A 23,102-nucleotide genomic window follows, 5' to 3' on the forward strand; every position below is an offset into this window, starting at 1 on the left:
TGTCTGTGTCCTTTTGCAGATTTTTTGTGTCTTCCTCACACATTGCTTTTGCGCCAATCTTTGCATCATCAGCAAACTTGGCTACGTTACACTCAGTCCCTTCTTCCAAGTTGTTTATATAGATTGTAAATAGTTGGGGTCCCAGCACTGATCCCTGCGGCACCCCACTAGTTACTGGTTGCCAACCAGAGAATGAACCATTTATCCCGACTCTCTGTTAGTTAGTCAATCCTCTATCCATGCAAATATATTACCCCCAACCCTGTGAACTTTTATCTTGTGCAGTAACCTTCTATGTGGCATCTTTTCAAATGCCTTCTGGAAGTCCAAATACACCACATCCACTGGTTCCCCTTTATCCACCCTGTTCATTACATCCTCAAAGAACTCCAGCAAATTTGTCAAACATGACTTCCCCTTCATAAATCCATGCTGACTCTGCTTGACCGAATTTTGCTTTTCCAAATGCCCTGCTACTGCTTCTTTACTAATGGACTTCAACATTTTCCCAACCACAGATATTAGGCGAACTGGTCTATAGTTTCCTGCTTTTTGTCTGCCTCTTTTTTAAATAGGGGCATTACATTTGCAGTTTTCCAATCTGCTGGGACCTCCCCAGAATCCAGGGAATTTTGGTAAATTACAACCAATTTTCACCATTTGCTTCCCCCATCCTTCCAGCACAATGAATTTGTTTTTAGTTATCACGCCGATGATAAAAGATGTTCTTTTTAGCACTTTAAAGTTTCATAATTTAATTGCTACATGTCCAATTGAAAAATGTCAGGTTCTAAATTCAGTTCATCCATTAAAAATGAAATAAAAGATGAAACAATTGAGTGCCAGAGGTATTGTAGAGGAATTATATTTTAAAAATACAAAAAAGAATAGCTTTCAACATTGGGATAGGCAGCAATTCTGCTGCTTGTTAGCTTCCAAATAATACTTGCATGTGGGAAGGAAGGACAGAATTATGCAAACCAAGGGCCTTTTTATGTGAGGCCTACATAATTATGATGCCATTCTTGTTGTCACACCATGATGTTAAAGTAGCTCATTTTTAAACCCCCTTTCAATAAAATCTTGGTGGAACATCTGGTTAGAAATGGGATTGAGGGTTAAGTAGATAGAGAAGATCAATATTGTGTGGAACATGATGGTTCCTGAGCTACTGGGACCATCAAAATGTCAAAGCAAGGAATGGAGCTGGTCATCTATATGGAGTATACTGTTGTTGCTTGGAAAGAAGCAATTCTCACCACTCAATCACTGTAACAGACTTACATTTTTCATTGTCTGGAATGAAACCCAGGCCTTACACATGGAAAGTGAGGATTCTACCTGCGAATATCTGTGGGTTATCCGAGCATAGTGAACAGCAGTGCAAATTAATATTTTGATTGACATCTCCAATCAACATATTCTTAAGTTTTGCTTCACTTAACTTTTGAGAGATAGCAACTTTGCAGAATCTTTCACCGGTAGGTGAAACAGGAATCGTAAAATCCATTGTACAGCTATGGACATGGTCTATGGAAGGAACAGGACTGATAGATCAAATAGTAGATTCTTGATCTATGCTAATATCATCTACATAAGAACATAAGAAACAGGAGCAGGATTAGGCCATTTGGCCCTTCGAGCCTGCTCCACCATTCAACAAGATCACGGTTGATTGATCTTCAACTCAACTCCACCTTCCCGCACTATCTCCATAATCCCTTAATTCCCAAAATTCTGTCGACCTCTGTCTTGAATATATTCAACAATTGAGCATCCACAGCTCTCTGGGGTAGAGAATTCCAAAGACTCACCACCTTCTGAGTGAATAAATTTCTCATCTCAGTCCAAAATGGCCAACCCCTTATTCTGAGACTGTGACATGAACCCGTACGTCGACGCATCACATGCTAGCACAAGTCCTTTACACAGGTTATACAATACAAGTAGCTTGTTGGAGCATAAAATGTTTCTGGCTTTCTCAAAAGCAATTACTTGGTTTTTTTCCCCGATACCCAGTTCTCACCTTTACGCAATAACACATGTAGGGGCTCTAAGATGGTGCTTAACCCCGGTAGGAAGTTACCAAAATAGTTGAGTCCCAGGAACGACCGCAGCTCTGTGATATTCTGTGGCCTGGGCGCATTCCTGATAGCCTCTGTCTTGGCGTCTGTGGGCCGAATGCCGTCCGCCGCAATCTTTCTCCCCAAAAATTCCACTTCTGTTGCCATGAAGACGCATTTCGACCTCTTCAGCCGCAGCCCTACGCAATCCAGTCGCTGGAGGACCTCCTCCAGGTTTTGTAGGTGCTCGACGGTGTCCCGACCCGTGACCAATATGTCATCCTGAAAGACCACCATGCGTGGTACCGACTTGAGTAGGCTCTTCATGTTTCTCTGGAAGATCGCTGCAGCCGACCGGATTCCAAACGGGCATCTGTTGTAGATGAACAGTCCCTTGTGCGTGTTGATGCAGGTGAGGTCCTTCGAAGACTCCTCCAGCTCCTGCGTCATGTAGGCCGAAGTCAGGTCGAGCTTGGTGAACGTCTTGCCTCCTGCCAGCGTCGCAAATAGGTCGTCTGCCTTAAGTAGCGGGTATTGGTCCTGTAGCAAGAAACGATTAATCGTTACTTTATAATCGCCGCAAATCTTGACTGTGCCATCACTTTTGAGTACTGGAACAATCGGGCTGGCCCACTCACTGAATTCCACTGGGGAGATGATGCCCTCGCATTGCAGCCTGTCCAGCTCGATTTCCACTCTCTCCCTCATCATGTGAGGTACCGCTCGCGCCTTGTGGTGAATGGGTCGTGTCTCTTGGACCAAGTTGTTCCGCACCTTCGCCCCGGAAAAGTTTCCAATGCCTGGCTCAAAAAGAGAAGGAAATTTGTCAAGAACCTTGGTACATGAGGCCTCATCGACATGTGATAGTGCTCGGATGTCATCCCAGTTCCAGCGGATTTTGCCCAGCCAGCTCCTTCCAAGCAGTGTGGGGCCATCGCCCGGGACAATCCAGAGTGGCAGTTTGTGCACCGTGCCCTCGTAGGTGATCTTGACCATGGCGCTGCCCAGGACAGTGATAAGCTCTTTGGTGTACGTTCTCAGTTTCGTGTGGATGGGGCTCAGGGCTGGTCCGAGTGCCTTGTTGCACCACAGTCTCTCAAACATCTTTTTACTCATGATGGATTGGCGAGCGCCAGTGTCCAGTTCCATGGCTACGGTAAGCCATTGAGTTTTACATTTACCATTATGGGTGGACATTTCGTCGAAAATGTGTGCACCCCGTGTACTTCAGCATCTGCCTCCTCTCTCTGAGGCTCAAGGTTGCTTTGATCCACTATGGACCAATCTTCCTCTGCCACGTGGTGGTTAGCAGGTTTTGCATAGCTTGCAGCTCGTCTGCAAGCTCATCGGAGGTGTCCCATTGTTCCACAGCTCTTGCAAACATACCCTTTGAAGCGGCATGAATAGGCTGAATGGAAGCCTCCACAACGCCAAAAGGTGTGAATTGCCTTGCATTCATCCTTTGTTGCGAACTCCGAGTCATCTGGGTCACCTGAGGCCTACTGGCAGTTGCAGACTCGTGGTTTCTGCCCTGTACATTTCTGCTCGCAAACGCAGTTCCAGTTAATTTATGAACATTGCTAGCAGTTGTGTGCTGAGAGATTTGTTTGGTGTTATCACTGGTGGACATAAACGCCTGTGCTATCGCAATGGCCTTACTGAGGGTCGGTGTCTCTACAGTCAAAAGTTTTCGTAGGCTGGCCTCGTGGCCAATGCCCAGTACAAAAAGGTCTCTGAGCATTTGCTCCAGGTAGCCATCAAACTTACATTGTCCTGCAAGTCGCCTTAGCTCGGCGACGTAGCTCGCCACTTCCTGACCTTCAGATCGCTGGCACATGTAGAACCGATACCTCGCCATCAGCACGCTCTCCCTCGGGTTAAGATGCTCCCGAACCAGTGTACACAGGTCCTCATACGACTTATGTGTGAGTTTCACCGGAGCCAGGAAATTCTTCATGAAGCTGTAGGTCGGTGCCCCGCAGACCGTGAGGACCGCTCTCCTTTTTGCAGTGCTTCCTTCTCCGTCCAGCTCGTTGGCTACAAAGTACTGGTCTAGCTGTTCGACATAGGCTTCCCAGTCCTCACCCTCCGAGAACTTCTCCAGGATGCCCAGTTTGCTGCATCTTTGCGTTGGATTCGTATACTCGTCGCCAGTTATTGTGTTCCTAACACAGATGAGACTGCACACAGGAAAGGTTAACGTAACAGTGACCTCAGTCTTTATTAAGACACTCCAGAGTGAGGAACAGGCCTTAGGGGCCGGCTTATATGCTGGGGATCCCTTGGGACTTCAGTGGATGAGCTCCCCGGTGGCAGAACATGGGAGTGCATGCTTTACAGATACACAACAAAAACCACACATCCATAAAGTCCCATAGTTATCAACGATGTGGAAACGACCACAGCAGCACAACTGCTCACCAGAATCAGCAACCTGGCCTGTACGAAAGCTGTTATGCAAGATTCATTTCCCATCACTCAGTATCTCTATCAATCACCCAATACACGATGTTTAAATAGGTGACTGCATTGTAATTTAGAACAATTGGAATAACCTATTTCTTTGGTTTGATCCTATTGCTTCATGCGCTTTTTCCACAATTGGATTAAGAATTGCATTTATATAGCAACTTTCATGACTTAGAACATAAGAAATAGGAGCAGGCTGCTGCTGCTGCTGCTCCGCTATTCAACAGCTATTTCCTCCTTAAATATATTCAATGACCCAGCCTGCACAGCCCTCTGTAGTAACAATTCCAAAGATTCACAACCCTCAGAGAAGAAATTCCTCATCTCTATTTTAAATGGGCGACCCCTTATTTTGAAACTATGCCCCCTAGTTCTAGGTTCCCCCTCGATGGGAAATATTCTCTCTGCATCTACCCTGTCAAGCCCTCTCAGAACCTTATACGTTTCAATAAGGTCACCTCTCAGTCTTCTAAACTCCAATGAGTATATGCCCAACCTTTCTTCATAAGACAACCCTTTCATCTCAGGAATCAAACTCATGAACCTTCTCAAAACTACCTCCAATGCAAGTATATCCCTCCTTAAAAAAGACCAAAACTGTACGCACTCCAGGTGTGATCTCACCAACGCCCTGTACAGTTGTAGCAAGACTTCCCTACTTTTATACTCCAACCCCCTTGCAATAAAGGCCAACATTCCATTTGCCTTTTTAATTGCTTGCTGTACCTGCATGCTAACCGTTGGTGCTTCATGTACAAGGACCGCACCTCCCCCCCCACATCCCTCTGTACCGCAGCATTTTGTAATCTCTCCCATTTAAATACAGGTTGAACCTCTCTAGTCCGGGATTCTTTGGTCCGGCATCATTCCCGGCAGGGGGCCGCAACCCGCGCTGTGTCCTGTGTTCATCAAGTTGAGTAATTTTTTTTTTAAAAAGATGGAGAGTAAGAAAGACAGTAGCAAAAGTCTGATTGCTGTCTTTACACAGATTCCTATATGCGATAAAGCATTTGTGTGCCCACGAAAGCCCATTCTTCCAAACAGAGCAGACATCAACCAAAGCGAAATAGGCTGAAAGCTGCCACAGATCTGGGGCACAAATGTCGGTGAGCAGGGGGGGCGGCCCTCGGGCCGAGTGACGTCGTTGCTGCCTCCTTTCAACAACATCCGCCCCGAGCTGCCACTCACCTTTTTGTTGTTGGACTTGGAGGCTGGATGGAAATGCTTTTCAGACATGAAATTGGCAAATGATTTCCCTACATCCACGGAAACTGCTTCACAGCCGCCACGCCTGAAAATGGGGTCGGGATCAGGAGGAGCTGTGGTTTCCCATAGGGACAGAACGACACAGGTGGATGGCACTACAGAGCGGGCGGGAGGAGAGGAGGTGAGGTGAGAGTTCGACCGGGTGTCAGGTGAGGGGATCTTAGTGTTTATTTAAACCGGGTACTGCTGACAACGCTGCTTGATGAACACAACATTAAAAAAACAAAGGATAACAAATTGTTATATTAGTATATTATTCTACAAACCAGATATTCAATATCGTCTCTCCGCAGTTTTACAAAGTTAACCACTTGTCAGTTGGTCTCTGGGGTACTGCTGGCAATGCTAGGGTCGGCATGACCTCCCCTGGTCCTGAAAATTCTATGGTCCGGCACCATTCAGGTTCCAAGGGTGCCGGACTGAAGCGGTTCAACCTGTAATAATTTGCTTTTTTATTTTTCCTACCAAAGTGAATAACCTCACATTTTCCCACATTATACTCCATCTGCCAAATGTTTGCTCACTCACTTAGCCTATCTATATCCCTTTGCAAATTCTTTGTGTCTTCTTCACAACTTGCTTTCCCCCACCTATCTTTATATCAGCAGCAAATTTGGCTACATTACATTCGGTCCTTTCATCCAAATCATTAATATAGATTTTAAATAGTTGAGGCTCCAGCACTGATCCCCGTGGCACCCCACTAGTTAGTTTGCCAACCTGAAAATGACCCGTTTATCCCGATTCTCTGTTTTCTGTTAGTTAGCCAATCCTCTATCCATACTAATATATTATCCACATTCAAACCATTTCACGGCCAAATAAGAACTTTTGGAGCGTCGTCATTGTTATGATATAGGCAAATGCAGCAGGCAATTTACCATACCCACAAGGTTTCACAAACAGCAATGAGATTAATGACCAGATAATCTTTTTTGATGTTGCTGATTTGGCCAATATTTAATGCTCTGACAGTGCAACACTCCCTCAGTACTACACTGGCGTTTGCCTAGATTATGTGCCTCGTGAGACTGCTGAGCCATGGCCGACACAAGAATGACAGTAATTTCAAAGTTTTTATAAACTGATGGAACAAAAAGTACCACCTAATGAATAAAATAGCAGAGGATATAAACGCCAACTGAGAAAGAGAACACAAAGAACACAAGTGAAAAGGTTTGTCTCCTTGAAATCTTTATTTGTCACATTAAATATTTCTGTACAATCAAACATATAGTTAAAGTTGCAGTATTTCAGAAATACACACATTTATTCAGAATTGGCTCGTCAAAAGTATAAAAATGTCTGATATTTTCAATCTTCATCTTAGTTTTCATCAGAAGATTCTGCTGCCTTTTCTTGCTTCAGCTTGTCTGCATAAAATTTAAAACTTTCCTGTTTTGAGAGGAAAAAATGTTTAATGATTTATCTGAATAGAGTGTTATACCTTTTGCTGCATGCGGACTCACTACTGCTTGTTTTTTTAAAGCATTACATTAAAAAAAATATGTATTGATGCGATAACTTTCAGCCCAACAGATACAATCTCCTGAATAACACTGTAATTATGTTTTGAAAGGCAAAGTATGACTAAACACTGACATGTCACATTCCAAAGTGTTGGAGCTTTAACATGTAAATGTACTGACCTTTAAAGCAGTGATGGAATTAGCCTTATTATAAATCAGTACAACCTGAATGAACACTGTGCTGCATCCTTGCTCTTTAAAAATAAAAAGCCAAAATGACTGAAGAGATGCAAAATAGGTCAAAACCAAGGAATTAAACATTTGCTTTTGATGCTCACTCACTTTTAGGATTAGAAATTTAAAAGTTTTATAATTTTGACCCCCTCTCTTCTGAAACTCTGGATTCAAATTCAGCCCAGACTAATGGGGTGACTGTCTTCTCCTGTCTGTAAGGATCGTACGCAAAATTGGTATGAGCAGTCTCATTGAACTCCTGGTGGGAAATGTCACGGCACCGAACTGACAATTTAGAACATAAGAACATAAGAAATAGGAGCAGGAGTAGGCCATACGGCCCCTCGAGCCTGCTCTGCCATGTAATACGATCATGGCTGATCCGATCATGGACTCAGCTCCATTTCCCTGCCCACGGCCCCATATCCTCTTAATCCCTTATTGGTTAAGAAACTGCCTATCTCTGTCTTAAATTTATTCAATGTCTCAGCTTCCACAGCTCTCTCAGGCAGCGAATTCCAGATTTACAACCCGCAGAGAAGAAATTCCTCCTCATCTCAGTTTTAAATGGGCGTCCCTTATTCTAAGATTATGCCCCCAAGTTCTAATCTCCCTATCAGTGGAAACATCCTCTCCGCATCCACCTTGTCAAGCTCCCTCATATTCTTATACGTTTCAAAAAGATCATCTCCCATTCTTCTGAATTCAAACGAGTAGAAGCCCAATCTACTCAATCTTTCCTCATAAGTCAACCCTCTCCAGATTCAACCTAGTGAACCTTCTCTGAACTGCCTCCAAAGCAAGTATATCCTTTCTTAAATATGGAAACCAAAACTGTATGCAGTATTCCAGGTGTGGCCTCATCAATACCCTGCATAACTGTAGCAATAATTCCCTGCTTTTATACCCCATCCCCTTTGCAATAAAGGTCAAGATTCCATTGGCCTTCCTGATCTTCGATTTTTTTTTCTGCCAAAGTGCATGACCTCACACTTTCCAACATTATACTCCATCGGCCAAATTTTTGCCCACTCACTTAGTGCTAATTAGTGTTGAATTAGGGGAAATCTCACTGAGATTTGTGAGATGCTGTCTCACACTGGTATCTTCTTGAGATTGGGGCTAAGGTACGGTGTTAAAGCAGTGTAGGCAGAGTTTTATTCAGTATCCATGTTCTATACTGGACCTCAGAGTGCTTGATGCTGACAGTGGGAAACAAAGTATAAAGTGTCCCATTCATAGGAACATAGAAACATTAGGAACAGGAGTCGGCCATTCAGCATCTCGAGCCTGTTTCGCTGTTCAATTAGATCATGGCTAATCTGCACCTCAACTCCATTTACCGATACCAACATACCATATCTTGATGAGCATAAAAAAATACTTTAATCAAAAGCAAAATCGGGGACTAAAAGAACAGACAACCAAAAGCATTGTTAAGCTTGGTCTACAGAACTAGATCTCTCTTTGTAACCACCTTGGTTTTCCCTATCTTTAGTGTAAAATAACAATATCAATTCTAATTTTTCCGGTTATTTCCACTTCATTTTTGTTGGTGATATCATTTGCCCTTGCAAGTTATTTTCTTTCTGAACAAGTAGACAGAGGGACAGGGAAGGGAGTCCGCTTTATGCCACCAAGTTGCCAATCTTAGCAGGGCTACTGCGATGAGAAAAGCCAAGCCCATGCCAATGTTGTGGACTTTTCATTGGGCAGCTTAGATAGAAATTTAGGAGGGCAACGCCTGCCCACTTAGCTAGGGAAATCAGAAAGAAAAATACAGGAATCTCATAATTTTACAATCAATGGAATGAAATTGCCATTCACGGCACCATGTCAGTATAGTACCAGGGGTGCCACTTGTAAGACACTAAGTAAAACTCTTCCAAAAGAGTACTCGCTTATAAATTAATGTCAATCTTTCCACTTCAGCCTTGGATGGGTGTCAACTCAGTGCAAATTTGTGAACACCAGGCAGTTTCATACTGATGTTTGCCATACCCACTAGACTGTGGTTACCCAACTCATTTATCTGTCTTGATTGGATTGAAATCCAGATTACAGAGGTGGAATCCAATGCTTCAACCCTACCAGCGTGATTAGGGACTCCATAATGCAGTATCAAGTGATAGAAGGAAAATGTTGCAATTGGGATATTTACAGACTTCTGCATCTGTCAGTTGCTGACTACACATATGGTTATTTTACATTTAATTTTAAAATGCTATTTTTTTTTTTTAAACATCTTGCACTTTATTTCTCTTCACCCACCATTCTCTGGGCAAAAACCACAGATGATTCACTCTCTGATTTTGTTTCTCCATGATTGGTCATGCAGTTTCCAGAGTATATTCAAACTGGGAATTCACTGTGTGGGAAATCACAGGCAGGAACCTGTATCCTACCTGGTCAGGCAGCATCCGTGGAGAGAGAAAGAGAGTTAACGTTTCCGGTCTGACAAAGGTTCATCAACCTGAAACATTAACTCTATTTCTCTCCCCACAGATGCAGCCTGACCGGCTGAGTATTTCCAGCATTTTCTGTTTTTATTTCAGATTCTAGCATCCGCAGTGTTCTGCTTTTGTACCTGTATCCTACCACTTAGTGGCACATCGGGTTTGCTAACCGACCTGCCACACTATACCCATTTGATCACACCCACCTGTTAGAATACTGAAAACAAAACAGAAAAGAACCAAGAATGCTGTTCGTAGTACAGCAATGAATCCTATTCAGAGAAGCACCCATCCAAGGCTGAATCCTAATCTTCATTGATACAAAAATTTAACGTGTCAGCAGTTTCCAGCTCGACTGCTTTGTAGAGCACTTTGCAGTAATGCAATAGTCTCATAGCCCTGGGTTTACCTCAGTAATGGATCAGAAGCTGAAACAATGGATGATTTGGGTAGGGAATACTCACAGGGGGCTCAGTGAAGGAGACAGATTCCCCTGAATTTTTCAGTAACACAGCAAGACGCTTCAGAAACAGCTCATCTGGCATCAACTTTTCTTCTTTAACCTTTTCGTACAAAGCCTTTGCAGAAACCACATTATTGTCTAATGCTGGAGAAAGAGATACAAATAGACTTTTAATAGTCTTAACATTTTTGCAAATTACATATAATTTTTATTGCTCCAAATAAAGCCAATTAAGTACTTTTTGGAGTGCAGTCACTGTTGCAATGTAGGAAACGTGGCAGCCAATTTGCGCACAAACAAGCTCCCACAAACAGCAATGTGATAATGACCAGATAATTTTTTTTATTAAGTTGATTTAAGGAGCATCTTAAAAGGAGGAGAAAGTGGTAGAGAGATTTGGGGAGGGAATTCCAATGCTTAGGGCCTAGGCAACTGAAGGCAAGGCCGCCAAGGGTGAGGCAATGTAAATCAGTGATGAACAGGACGCCAGAATTGGATGACGCAGAGATACAGCAGCATAGCAAGCATCACTGAATTACAAATTTACCAGCAATGGCATTTATCTTAATTTCTTCTACCCTCCAACCCCAACACACCAAACAGACTTTGAATCCTAGCCTCACACCTGTTAAAATAAGCACACTGGTAACCTTGGATGCCTCACAGATATGGTAGACACAGAATGCTAAGCAGTGCCTACAGTGCCTATAAATGTAATCTTATTCAGTAAGATAAGCATGACATTCAATAGTTTACCGTAACATTTCATTAGGTATGAATATGCGACTTCTTTTTCTGGAAAATCTTTCATCAGGTCAAGCAGCCCTTTGATCTTGTGAGCCTGAGGAAAAAAAGACAGATTTTTTTTAACCTGATAGCAATATGTTGGATAAACCGTAGCAGTACTGCTGGGTGGATTAACAACTCCAGCAGATAATGCCTCTATTCCTGCATTCTTCTACATATGTATTATCAGTGTATTATCCTGAAAGGACAATTAAGATTTTTTTCTTGCAACATTGCAGGCTGAACAGAGGATCTGTTAGCATTGTGTATGTTTGGAAGTCAGATAGATATTTTTTTTACCCAAAGTGTATAGAATTGGGCAATACATTACTAAAGAAAATCATTAAAGCAGACAGTACAAATGGGTACATCAGATGACTCTACTGGAGAAAGAAAGAATTTGAAGGTAATGGTGGCGTTGATCTATGCAAAAAGGAACAAACTTGTTCGACCCCTTAGCCTTTTATGTTGCCAAAATTTCTTATACGGTCATCCCTTTCTGGATAGTTATTTTTGAAAGCCAGTTACACAGCAGTAGATTTTCATTATTAGATGATCAACTGAGACTATGGGCCCAAGTTTCCACATGATTTGCACCTGATTTTTAGGAGCAACTGGTGGAGAACGGACTATCTTAGAAATCGCAATTCTCCACATTTTTTTTTCTGCAGTTCTAGTGAGGTAGAACAGTTCTACTTTAGAACAGAATTTTTTCTTCAAAAGGGGGCGTGTCCGGCCACTGACGCCTGATTTCAAAGTTTCCACAGTGAAAACGTACTCCAAACTAAAGTAGAATGGAGCCAGTGAAGATTTTTGTCGAACTGAAAAAACCTGTTCTACACATTAAAAAATCAGGCGCAGGTTACAAATTAGGCGTCCAGAACGGGGTGGGAGGTGGGAGGGGGGAAGGGAAGTCATTAAATTCTACAATCAATCCTTATTTATACTTCTACAAATATTATACAAATAAATCCAACCTGAATAAACATTTATAAGCAAAGAAAAGATTAAATAAACCATCTTCCTACCTGTGTGAAAGTGCTTCAGCCATCGTTCGAAGGAAACCGCCGTTTGTTGCCGCGCAGGGGAGGGAGGGGAAGGAGACAGCGGCTTGTTGCCGCGCAGGGGAGGGAGGGGAAGGAGACAGCGGCTTGTTACCGTGCAGGGGAGGGAGGGGAAGGAGACAGCGGTTTGTTACCGTGCAGGGGAGGGAGGGGAAGGAGACAGCGGCTTGTTACCGTGCAGGGGAGGGAGGGGAAGGAGACAGCGGTTTGTTACCGTGCAGGGGAGGGAGGGGAAGGAGACAGCGGCTTGTTACCGTGCAGGGGAGGGAGGGGAAGGAGACAGCGGCTTGTTGCCGCGCAGGGGAGGGAGGGGAAGGAGACAGTGAGAAGGGAAGCCTCAGTGCTGATGTGCTGATGGCAATGTGGTTTTATTAAAAAATGTTCAAAAATTAAACAGCTACAAAGAACTACAAAAATGGCCGAGTGCCAATGTTTTCTTCACACTGAGCATGCACGAACGCTCCAACGCGCACGCGCAGCGTTGCCGGCAGGAAAAAAACTAATTTAAATAGTACCCTCCCACTTACAAAATCGGCGCGAGTGTAGGCTCCGCCCCCCTGGGCGCCGCGCTAAACAGACAAGGAGCTGCAAAGCGCTCGAGAATAGCGTGTTTTTTTTCTGGCGCCGTTTTAGGGGCGAAAAACGGGCGCCCAGCTCGGAGGGGCGCCGCCCGTTTTTTATCCTGTGGAAACTTGGGCCCTATATTTCTGGGATCATTCTTCAATTTATTATAAAGATAATTTTCTATGAGGTAGGGTGAATTTACCTCCTCTATGATAAATCTTAGCTGCATTGTTGATTGTGAATGAGGTGGGTGAGGGGCTAGCAGAGGGTAACTTTCCTATGGGGTAAAAACATTGGGAGGATGAGTCACCATAGCCACGTGTTCAACACCTTCGACAGACTGTTAAAGTGTGCAAATTGTTACTGATAGCACCTAAGGGGCAAGTCCCTGTCCAATCCCTTGGCTAAAAAACACAGAAATATGGCTCAATGCGAGTAGGTGGAATTTCCTAAAAGAAACAAACACTTTTTCCCTATACTGTATACAAAATAAATAAAAACGGAACACTGCAAACATTTTGATGGCTCTTTAGTGCTCTTACCTGCCCAGGTTTCTGTGCTGTCCGAGCAATGAATGAAACCAAACTCTTTTTCTGTTCTGCAATTGCAGGGCATCTCTGAAACACATCAAACCCAAAGACATTGGTGACATTTAAATGAATAATCTGTTGAAAGAGAGGGTAGTTCTTGGGCCAAATACTTAGTTCAGTACTTATACACTGAAGTGATGGGTGCCATATATGTGACTTAACAAACATAGGGCATATTATATATAGATAGACAGACTAACTATTTAACATTTAAATTATTTAATCCTAAAAGTACCAATTTCTATAAGTGGTTGGACATTAAACAATGTAATTCCACTATGTACATATTCTGTGATTTAAGGTGAGGATGTTAGTGATAAATAATGGAACACATTTTCATTTTGAAGTTACAGGTAGAGCATCTGAAATCCGAAACCTCGGGATCGAGGCCATTCCGGATTTCGGGTATCTCCGGATTTCAGAACGTCTTTCGGGCTGAAGTAAAGGGGGGGTCCGGTGGAGGTTGGTCGGGCCGGCCGAGCGGGAGCAGCGAGGTCGGTCGGGCCGGCCGAGCGGGACGAGGGAGGTTGGACGACGGAATGGGCCTGGATTTTGGAACATTTTCCGGATTCCGGACCATCCCAGTGTCCGGATTCCGGAACATTATGGAACTCCAGATTTTGGACGCTAAAACTATACCACCAAGCCAGGTATTACAAGACCAAATAGAGTAAAAGATTCCTCTATTCTGTCCAACAGATTAACCCCTACTGTATTCTACACCAGCTATCTCTGTGGCCTGAGTAAACTGCCGTTCTTGTACCAATTTGTGGTAAATTTAAGTGTTATACAGTGAGCCCACACCTATTTCAGATTGCCCAAGCTGACCATACAGAGGACATCTACAATTACCAGACAGGAGGCAACAGGCAGGAGAAGATGAGAAGGGGTATTTAATAATGGGAAATGTGGAAATGGCTCAGACCTTAAATAATTATTTTGCTTCGGTCTTCACAGTGGAAGACACAAAAACCATGCCAAAAATTGCTGGTCACAGGAATGTGGGAAGGGAGGACCTTGAGACAATCACTATCACTAGGAGGGTAGTGCTGGACAGGCTAATGGGACTCAAGGTAGACAAGTCCCCTGGTCCTGATGAAATGCATCCCAGGGTATTAAGAGATGGCGAAAGTTATAGCAGATGCATTCGTTATAATCTACCAAAATTCTCTGGACTCTGGGGAGGTACCAGCGGATTGGAAAGCAGCTAATGTAACACCTCTGTTTAAAAAAGGGAGCAGACAAAAGGCAGGTAACTATAGGCCGGTTAGTTTAACATCTGTAGTGGGGAAAATGCTTGAAGCTATCATTAAGGAAGAAATAGCGGGACATCTAGATAGGAATAGTGCAATCAAGCAGACGCAACATGGATTCATGAAGGGGAAATCATGTTTAATTTACTGGAATTCTTTGAGGATATAACGAGCATGGTGGATAGAGGTGTACCGATGGATGTGGTGTATTTAGATTTTCAAAAGGCATTTGATAAGGTGCCACAGAAAAGGTTACTGCAGAAGTTAAAGGTACGCGGAGTCAGAGAAAATGTATTAGCATGGATCGAGAATTGGCTGGCTAACAGAAAGCAGAAAGTCGGGATAAATGGGTCCTTTTCGGGTTGAAAATTGGTGGTTAGTGGTGTGCCACAGGGATCGGTGCTGGGACCACAACTTTTTACAATATACATAGATGACCTGGAAGAGAGGACAGAGTGTAGTGTAACAAAATTTGCAGATGACACAAAGATTAGTGGGAAAGCGGGTTGTGTAGAGGACACAGAGAGGCTGCAAAGAGATTTAGATAGGTTAAGCGAATGGACTAAGGTTTGGCAGATGGAATACAATGTTGGAAAGTGTGAGGTCATCCACCTTGGGAAAAAAAAACAGTAAAAGGGAATATTATTTGAATGGGGAGAGGGACCTGGGGGTCCTTGTGCATGAATCCCAAAAAGTTAGTTTGCAGGTGCAGCAGGTAATCAGGAAGGCGAATGGAATGTTGGCTTTCATTGCGAGAGGGTTGGAGTACAAAAGCAAGGAGGTCCTGCTACAACTGTATAGGGTATTGGTGAGGCCGCACCTGGAGTACTGCGTGCAGTTTTGGTCACCTTACTTAAGGAAGGATATACTAGCTTTGGAGGGGGTTCAGAGACGATTCACTCGGCTGATTCCGGAGATGAGGGGTTTACCTTATGATGATAGATTGAGTAGACTGGGTCTTTACTCGTTGGAGTTCAGAAGGATGAGGGGTGATCTTATAGAAACATTTAAAATAATGAAAGGGATAGACAAGATAGAGGCAGAGAGGTTGTTTCCACGGGTCGGGGAGACTAGAACTAGGGGGCACAGCCTCAAAATACGGGGGAGCCAATTTAAAACAGAGTTGAGAAGGAATTTCTTCTCCCAGAGGGTTGTGAATCTGTGGAATTCTCTGCCCAAGGAAGCAGTTGAGGCTAGCTCATTGAATGTATTCAAGTCACAGATAGATAGATTTTTAACCAATAAGGGAATTAAGGGTTACGGGGAGCGGGCGGGTAAGTAGAGCTGAGTCCACAGCCAGATCAGCCATGATCTTGTTGAATGGCGGAGCAGGCTTGAGGGGCTAGATGGCCTACTCCTGTTCCTAATTCTTATGTTCTTATGTTATCCCCTTTGTCTGGCTGATATGAATCAAGGTACCCGAGGTGAAAGGGCAGTGTGGAAACCCACTGCACTAGTAGTCCTTTGTCCAGTACAGTTAAGTGAATATTTTCTTGCCCAAGTCTTGGCCTAAATTATAGTCACACTGTGCATGACCGCTATCCTGCACAAAATCATAAGCCAAATTTAAAACCTACACCATAATAATAATAAATGGAAGATGGCAGCACATCAAAAATACCCAGTTTACTTGGATTTATTACAAATTCAGATTTCACTAATAAACAGTTGTTTAAAAAATAAACAGTTTAGTGCCAAAATACATCAATTATTTTAAACTTCTGACTCTCCGTCTTTCACCACTATTCTCCAGATATATTGTAATTTCTATCATTTTCTGCTCACATCCCAACCCTTCGAGTTCTGCAGTTATCGGGAAAAAAACTGAACAAAACATGCCGTTTTAAGTTTTACATTTATACAGTTGTGTGCAGTGGTATTTGTAATGTGACCAATTTGCAGATCATCTTTTTACCTGTTTCCCTTTTTTCAAAATTATTGCTCAACGTGTATCTGAGCCTTCACCTTGGCCTGTCTGTCTGAGCTTCATTGCTTTACTGGATATCCAAAAGAAGATACTGAGGGTATGTCATTAAGGATCAGATCTATTCCAACGCTCGCAGCACAATTTAAAGAGATGAATCAAAATAGAATTGCTGGCCCTATTCTATTTGGGAGGGGACTGCTTCTACCTGGCAATTGTCAAGAGGCAAGATTCAAATCAGGATCTCAGGCACAGATCCAAGTTCGAGTGCATTACTGCATTCCGAGAATGGTGTTTGCGTAAGACATTGGTTGGGATTTTGTCCCTTGATTAATAAGCTCACACTAGTTTTATGCAAAAGAGTACACGACAGGTACAAATGTCTAAAATGTTCCATCAGAATGAAAGAAAACCAGTCAGGTCTGAGTATGGGCAAGCCCCAAAAAGTGACGTCTTTCACGAGAATGAGGATCTTCACTTCACAAGCAACTACGCCGAGGTGATTTCAAGAAAAACAGCCCAGGCGCCAATTCTTAAAGCATCAGCCCACACCTGGCTTCCAGGTTCACCACCTCGCACTCTTCATGCAATTTCCTCTCTCCCTTCCTCTTTGAGAATACCCAGCAGCAGTATATCCCTCAATCCCATAACCCTGAATTATACCGGTCATTATCAAGGCAAATATTGGCATAAAACAGAAAATGTTATAAATGCACAGATCAATCAGCACCCAAAATAGAACCAAACATCTAAACAGGTCTTTGCTCTTTCAGGTGCTCATTAAATCCGCTGTGAATTTCCAGTATTACCTGCTTGTATTTCAGATTTAAATCTGGAATATCCGGAGCATTTCACACAACATGCTTTCACAACTTGAGAGCAACACAATTATTCACAGCTATGAATGGAGAAAGTAGACCAGGTAACATTATGCACAGCTGTTTGAAATTGTTGGTATCCATTGAATTTCACCAAAATAAAACCTGAAAAGAAATTTTAACTTTTTCTTTCCGTTGCTGTTGATTTATTCAAGAGAGCCAGGGTTGTTGAGCCTAAATGTATTCTCCTGGTGAAGATTCCCATGTTCTTTATACAACAGAACCCCTTCCCCAAAAAAGTGTTGCTTACAATTTATGCAGTTATACTGTTCACACTGAATACATCACCGCTGCCATGTTTGTGTTTTGAGTTTATAGATGGGATAACAAATACACCTGTTGTCTAAATGCGCAACAATATTTGACAATAGATATTAATTGTGGGCTGTACCAGCTCAATGTTTGGTTTGGTTTGCTTTAACTCTTTGCATTTATTAATCATATTGCATTACAAGCAAAAGCTGTGTTGTTTACTGTCAGGAGAGAAAAATGTGCACAGGCTGACAGCGTGAGTACCCATGAACCCAGCAATCTGCAAGATCACTGATTGTTTGGCTGCCACCTGCTGGGAATAGACTCTTTGTCAGTGCATGTGTGTACACTGTCAATGGCAGCTTTTATTCCCTACAGACTACTCAACATTTGCTCTGTTTTACATCTTAAACCATCAAAAAGCCTGAATGCTGTTGTCTCATTCCCTGAAGATTACCACCCTGTCATTTACTGCAAATTCAGAACATGTAGTAATGGCAACTTATGAATTTATGTATTTGTGAGTTGTTGGAAAATTACAGACAGAACATGACTCTGATTAAAAAAAAAAGCTGAATGATACAGCAATAAATCTTTACACCTTGCAGCAGCAATTGCATTTTACAGCATTGAGGAAGGATGTACTGAAATTATGGAGAGTTTAAGCATCAATAAAAGAAAAAGTCTAAATAGTGGCAGCGGAATTCACATGGAGAAATGGGGATTTCCAGCTTAATTACAGGAGTCAGTTTTACTCTACTGGCGATTCCAGATATGTTGGAAAAGAATGCATTGTTGTTCACACAAGCTTCACTTCCATGGAGAAGATAGATAGAATTTGAATTGAGTGTCAATGGTTTTACACTAGTTTTATTGTCAAGAAATTGCTAACAGTATGCAGTAGTACTTTTAATTTGTTGAAAGCACAGAGGAAAGATGTATTGAAATTAGGAGGGAAGTATAAGCACCAATAAGAGAAGAAATCTAAACATTCGTACTGGAGTTCACACGGAGAAATAGAAGCTCTCCAGTTTAATTATAGGAGTCATTTTTAGTCGACTGGTTGCTAATTACAGGAGAATACAGATATCTATCTTCTACAACAATCACAGGAAGTGTTTTGTATGTTGTACCATAATATTTTAAAATGGTCACGCTGCACTTCAGAGGAGAATACACAATTGTCCAGCTGCCTAATTTGGAGCATTCACTCAACTGCATTGCACCTCAATGAAGGCAGCTGCACTCAATATTTGTTTTTATAAAGACACTCTTGTAAATAAAGTTTCCCAACCAAACAAAAAAAAAATAATTGAAAAAAATTATTTAAGACATCTTTTATTTCTCTCTTGATTTTCTGCAGAATAAATGTGCTTCATTCAGCACCAAATGTTGAGGACATAATTGGGGGAATCGAAAAGAAATTGTGTTCAACACTGTGAGGGAGCTGAGTTGAACACACTGTTGAAATTGAACCCTTCTAAGTTAATAAACAGCTATTCTGATCGTTGCGCACAATAACATCAAGTCAATGCTATTAGCACGGACTGTTTAAATATTCATTTCAAAAAAGAAATATTAACTATTAAATTATTTTTTATATATAAAAGCGGTACTAATGCAAAATTATTCGTGTTTACCTGTAAAAGGAATTTGGCGTTCTCTGTTCTGTCATTATCCAAAAATTGTAGAAAGAGATCAGTCACAGGCCTGTACACTGCAAAATGGTTAGCTAATCGTTCAGCCATGGCACTCACTGCAATATATAAGGCAACAGACATAAAATGCTCGACACCTTTCTCGTTTGTAAAAAAATGTAGCACAAGAATCTTCTATCTTGCACTATTAGCATTCGACTACCATCGTTACTTTTTAAAAAAAAATGTTGTTGTAGAAGTTGATACTTGTGTTTCAGTCAGCCAACGGTTAGTGGGTGGGAGAAGGAAGAGGATGAGTGGGAAAAAAAGCCCCACTTTCTGTTTTGCTTAGATGAATCTGCTAACGCTGACTGTTAAGGCAGTTGCTAACTGAATTGTCCTTCTATCCAAGTTAGTGTAGGCATGTGAAGTAAATTTAGAGTGGGGGAAAAGAAATCAGGGCGAGAGAATGAAGCCTTGAATTGAAATTATGGGGAGAAAATTGCGGTCGGAGGCTTCCTTCGTATGAACGCCTCCAACCCGAAAAAAATCTACGAATCTACCTGTTGGTCCTGGAGAAACGCAAGATCCTGGTCGGAGGCTTAGACTCACTGCGCGGGCGCATGGGGACCTGTCTTTGAGGTACATACGTAGAAGCTGGAGTCACATGGGCCTGGACCACCAATCACTATGCAGTATTCTCACTGATAAAAATGGAGGCTCTGTTTGTACGAACTCTCATTACTATCAATGAGGAAAAAACCCCAAACACCTAAACACAGCATAATAAATAAATAAAACACCTCAAATATTTAAAATTAAATTGAAATTAAATGTAATTAAATGTTTTAGAAAAAATATATATTTTTGGAATTTTTTTTGTGTGTGTTTTAATAGCATTAAAAATAAGCCTACCTTAATGGACTGGGTTTTTAATATAAAAATGACTGTTTAAACTTAATTTTTATATGTTTTAAAACTCTTCTGCTGGTAAATGTAAGCTATGTGCCTGCTTTTACCAGTTTGAAGGACATTCGCTGGACAAATAGCCCAATCTCTCCCGCGTGAATGTCCTTCTCCCGGGGATGCGGAGGATCTGTCAAGTGAAATCTTGACAGATTGGAAAAGCCGGTTTTCATCGCATGCGCATTGCGCTCCAAAAAACGGCTTTTGCGAGGCCTCACCGGGTCCGTGCGCACTTCATACGGACCCGGCAAGGCCGGAAATTTCGGCCCTATATATTTATTTCTTCCTAAATTGTTACAGGAGTTACTTAGAAAGTCGCAGATCTTCTTCATTGGCTTAGCCAGTTAAAACAATGAGCCCAGATGAGGAAGATTGCAGGTTTGATTTCTGGTCTGTGCTACATATGGATCTCAGCGCTCCCGAAGAAGAATCCTTGGCCAGGAATAATGCTTCTTGCTAATAAACAGCAACCCTGATGGAAGTATGTTTGTGTGGACATCAAGACAGGATAAGACTCGACTTTGGTACCTCCCTCAATTAAATATCTTGCAAGCACTCACTGTAAAGATTCACTCATTAAAAAAATGCTCACTCGGGTTGGATAAGGCACTGGAGCGTGAACAGCACCTATGGAACCATACCCCTGAAGAACATTGTAGGGGGAATGACACCCCAGTAAGGCATCAAAGAATCAGTGCCTTTGGGGGAGGGGGAGGGAGGGGGAAGAGAGAAAATTGACCGAAAAAAATACCACTGATTAACTGCTTTCACAGTGGCTATAGGGAGTAAAGTTATTTCTCAAAGATACTCTTTTGTTTTAAGTTTCCAAAGAGACAGACTTTAAAGAAAAAAATCAACATGGCAGATCTGATGAAAGATCACTAAGTGACTGGAGCTGACTCTAATGCCAATTGTGGTAATCTGATAAAAAGTTTGCTTCCTAACTATATGATCATGGTGGTGCAAAGTCAACCCATTGCCACCTGTCAAAATCACCCAACACTGTTGGCATGAGAGTTGCCAGTTCTCAGCTAATGCGTCACAATTTGCAGAACCGTGCAGTATTTGGTGCTCTATCTCAGGCAGAAAAGACAAAGAGAGGTAGACTATATTTGCTAGACTGTGATATAAGATCCTAGATGAATGGAGCTAATTGGTGGCTTCAGAACTCATGAGTAGAAAGGAGAATAAGGAGCACCGAAACAGCGAAGATCTCAAGTGTAACACTTGGTAAATCTCCTGTCCTGCCCGCTCCTGTTCTCTCTTACATCTCCCCATCCAAGTTTAAGAAATATACCTCAGCAGACACATAGCAAGCAGCGAGTATAAATCAGATGAACTTACATTTGTCCAAAGCTTCTTCAGAATTTTCCTCCAAAACCTTTCGGAACACATAGGACATACTTGTTACTTGCTGTTGAGAACCATTTCCTGGAATGTAGAAGGGCTCAACATAATCCACTGCTGCGTCAATATTATTACTGAAAAAAAGGAACAAAAAAGGTTGTATTGCATCTTAACTTACAATCTTAAAAGCACCTGCTGAACATGAAACAAAGAGGTAGAAAGCATCAATGTTTCATTTTTTTCATAAATATTACAAAATGAGGAAACTATTGAAGTTTCTTTGTACAGCTGTTACCGCAGTGAAGCAGAATGATGAAATCAGAAAAAGAATTTACAGCTGACTAGACACAATCAACAGTAATAAGATGCACTTTTAAGAGAAAAAAATAAAACTTATGTTAAATGACACGGACTGTTGTGTAGTTATCTGCACACTCAATCACTCAGTTTACATCGCGCACGGAATTCTTAAACATGCAAATATTGCACGAAGGCATCATCTCTAAATAATTCAGGCTGAAAAGTCATAACAATCTTGATCAGTCAATTAAATATTTATTAACATAGATACAAATGTCCTTTTACGAATGTCACTTAATTTGTAAGCTGCATGTAGGAGTTAACATATTTTTCAAGAGGCACTATGAAAGGAGATGCAGGCACACAGCTGTACAAAAGCAGCTTTATCTTTACTGAAAGCAAGACTGGAAGTTGCAATACTCTCCATCAAGTACTTGCCATAGAGAGAAAAATAAAGAAATGGGCTGGATATGGATTTGGCAGAACGACTTGGGCAGTGGTACACAAACCTTTTTTTGCCTGCAATCCTGAATCCCAGGAAACTAGAAAGAGCTCGTTGCATCTCTGCCAAAATCAAGAAAATCAAAATCCTTATACCATGCCCCATTTTAATAAACCCCAGTGCAGCATTATACCGCACAAGAGGTCTGTCCATGAATTACTTCCTATTTCAAAAAAGGTTGTTTATCAGAGAACAGATGTAGAAAAATGTAAATCATTCACAATAACAATATTCAAACATGTTTGCAATCTCTATACTAACACAGTTTGTATTTAAAAATGGATAAATCTGCCCCCAGTTGTTAGTTTAATTATTAGGCCAATATGTGGTATGAAGTATATGGTGAGCAGCCATAAGATACACTTTATATTCCACTCATACTACTGACGATGATGAGCCATTAAGCCAGCCCAGTCCTGAGATACAAGTCGCATTCATTATTTGAACGAAATAAAGTTGAAACCACAATGGGAATGATCATAAAACAGGAAACTAAAATCTACACAGGTACTTGGTCGATTTGCAGCTGGACTGGAGAATCACATGACTAATGATCTCAGCTCATCTAAGTGAGAAGAGATTAAATGGTACAAATTATTTGGGACTATTCATGTCTTCT

General features: G+C 41.9%; 1 protein-coding gene across 1 annotated transcript in view; it reads right to left on the reverse strand.

Moving 5' to 3' along the window:
• Window positions 1-6,975: 6,975 nt before the first annotated feature.
• Window positions 6,976-23,102, reverse strand: part of lrpprc (leucine-rich pentatricopeptide repeat containing) — a 187,398-nt gene continuing 171,271 nt past the window's right edge. The window contains exons 33-38 of the mRNA XM_070889342.1: window positions 21,679-21,815; window positions 19,372-19,487; window positions 13,377-13,451; window positions 11,177-11,261; window positions 10,422-10,564; window positions 6,976-7,193 (exon numbers count right to left, since the gene is read on the reverse strand). Of these exons, the coding sequence (XP_070745443.1) occupies window positions 7,125-7,193; window positions 10,422-10,564; window positions 11,177-11,261; window positions 13,377-13,451; window positions 19,372-19,487; window positions 21,679-21,815 (625 nt within the window). The 3' untranslated portion in view covers window positions 6,976-7,124. The remainder of the gene's footprint in view (window positions 7,194-10,421; window positions 10,565-11,176; window positions 11,262-13,376; window positions 13,452-19,371; window positions 19,488-21,678; window positions 21,816-23,102) is intronic.

The sequence above is a fragment of the Pristiophorus japonicus genome, chromosome 9 (assembly GCF_044704955.1).
Source record: "Pristiophorus japonicus isolate sPriJap1 chromosome 9, sPriJap1.hap1, whole genome shotgun sequence".
Lineage (NCBI taxonomy): Eukaryota > Metazoa > Chordata > Chondrichthyes > Pristiophoridae > Pristiophorus > Pristiophorus japonicus.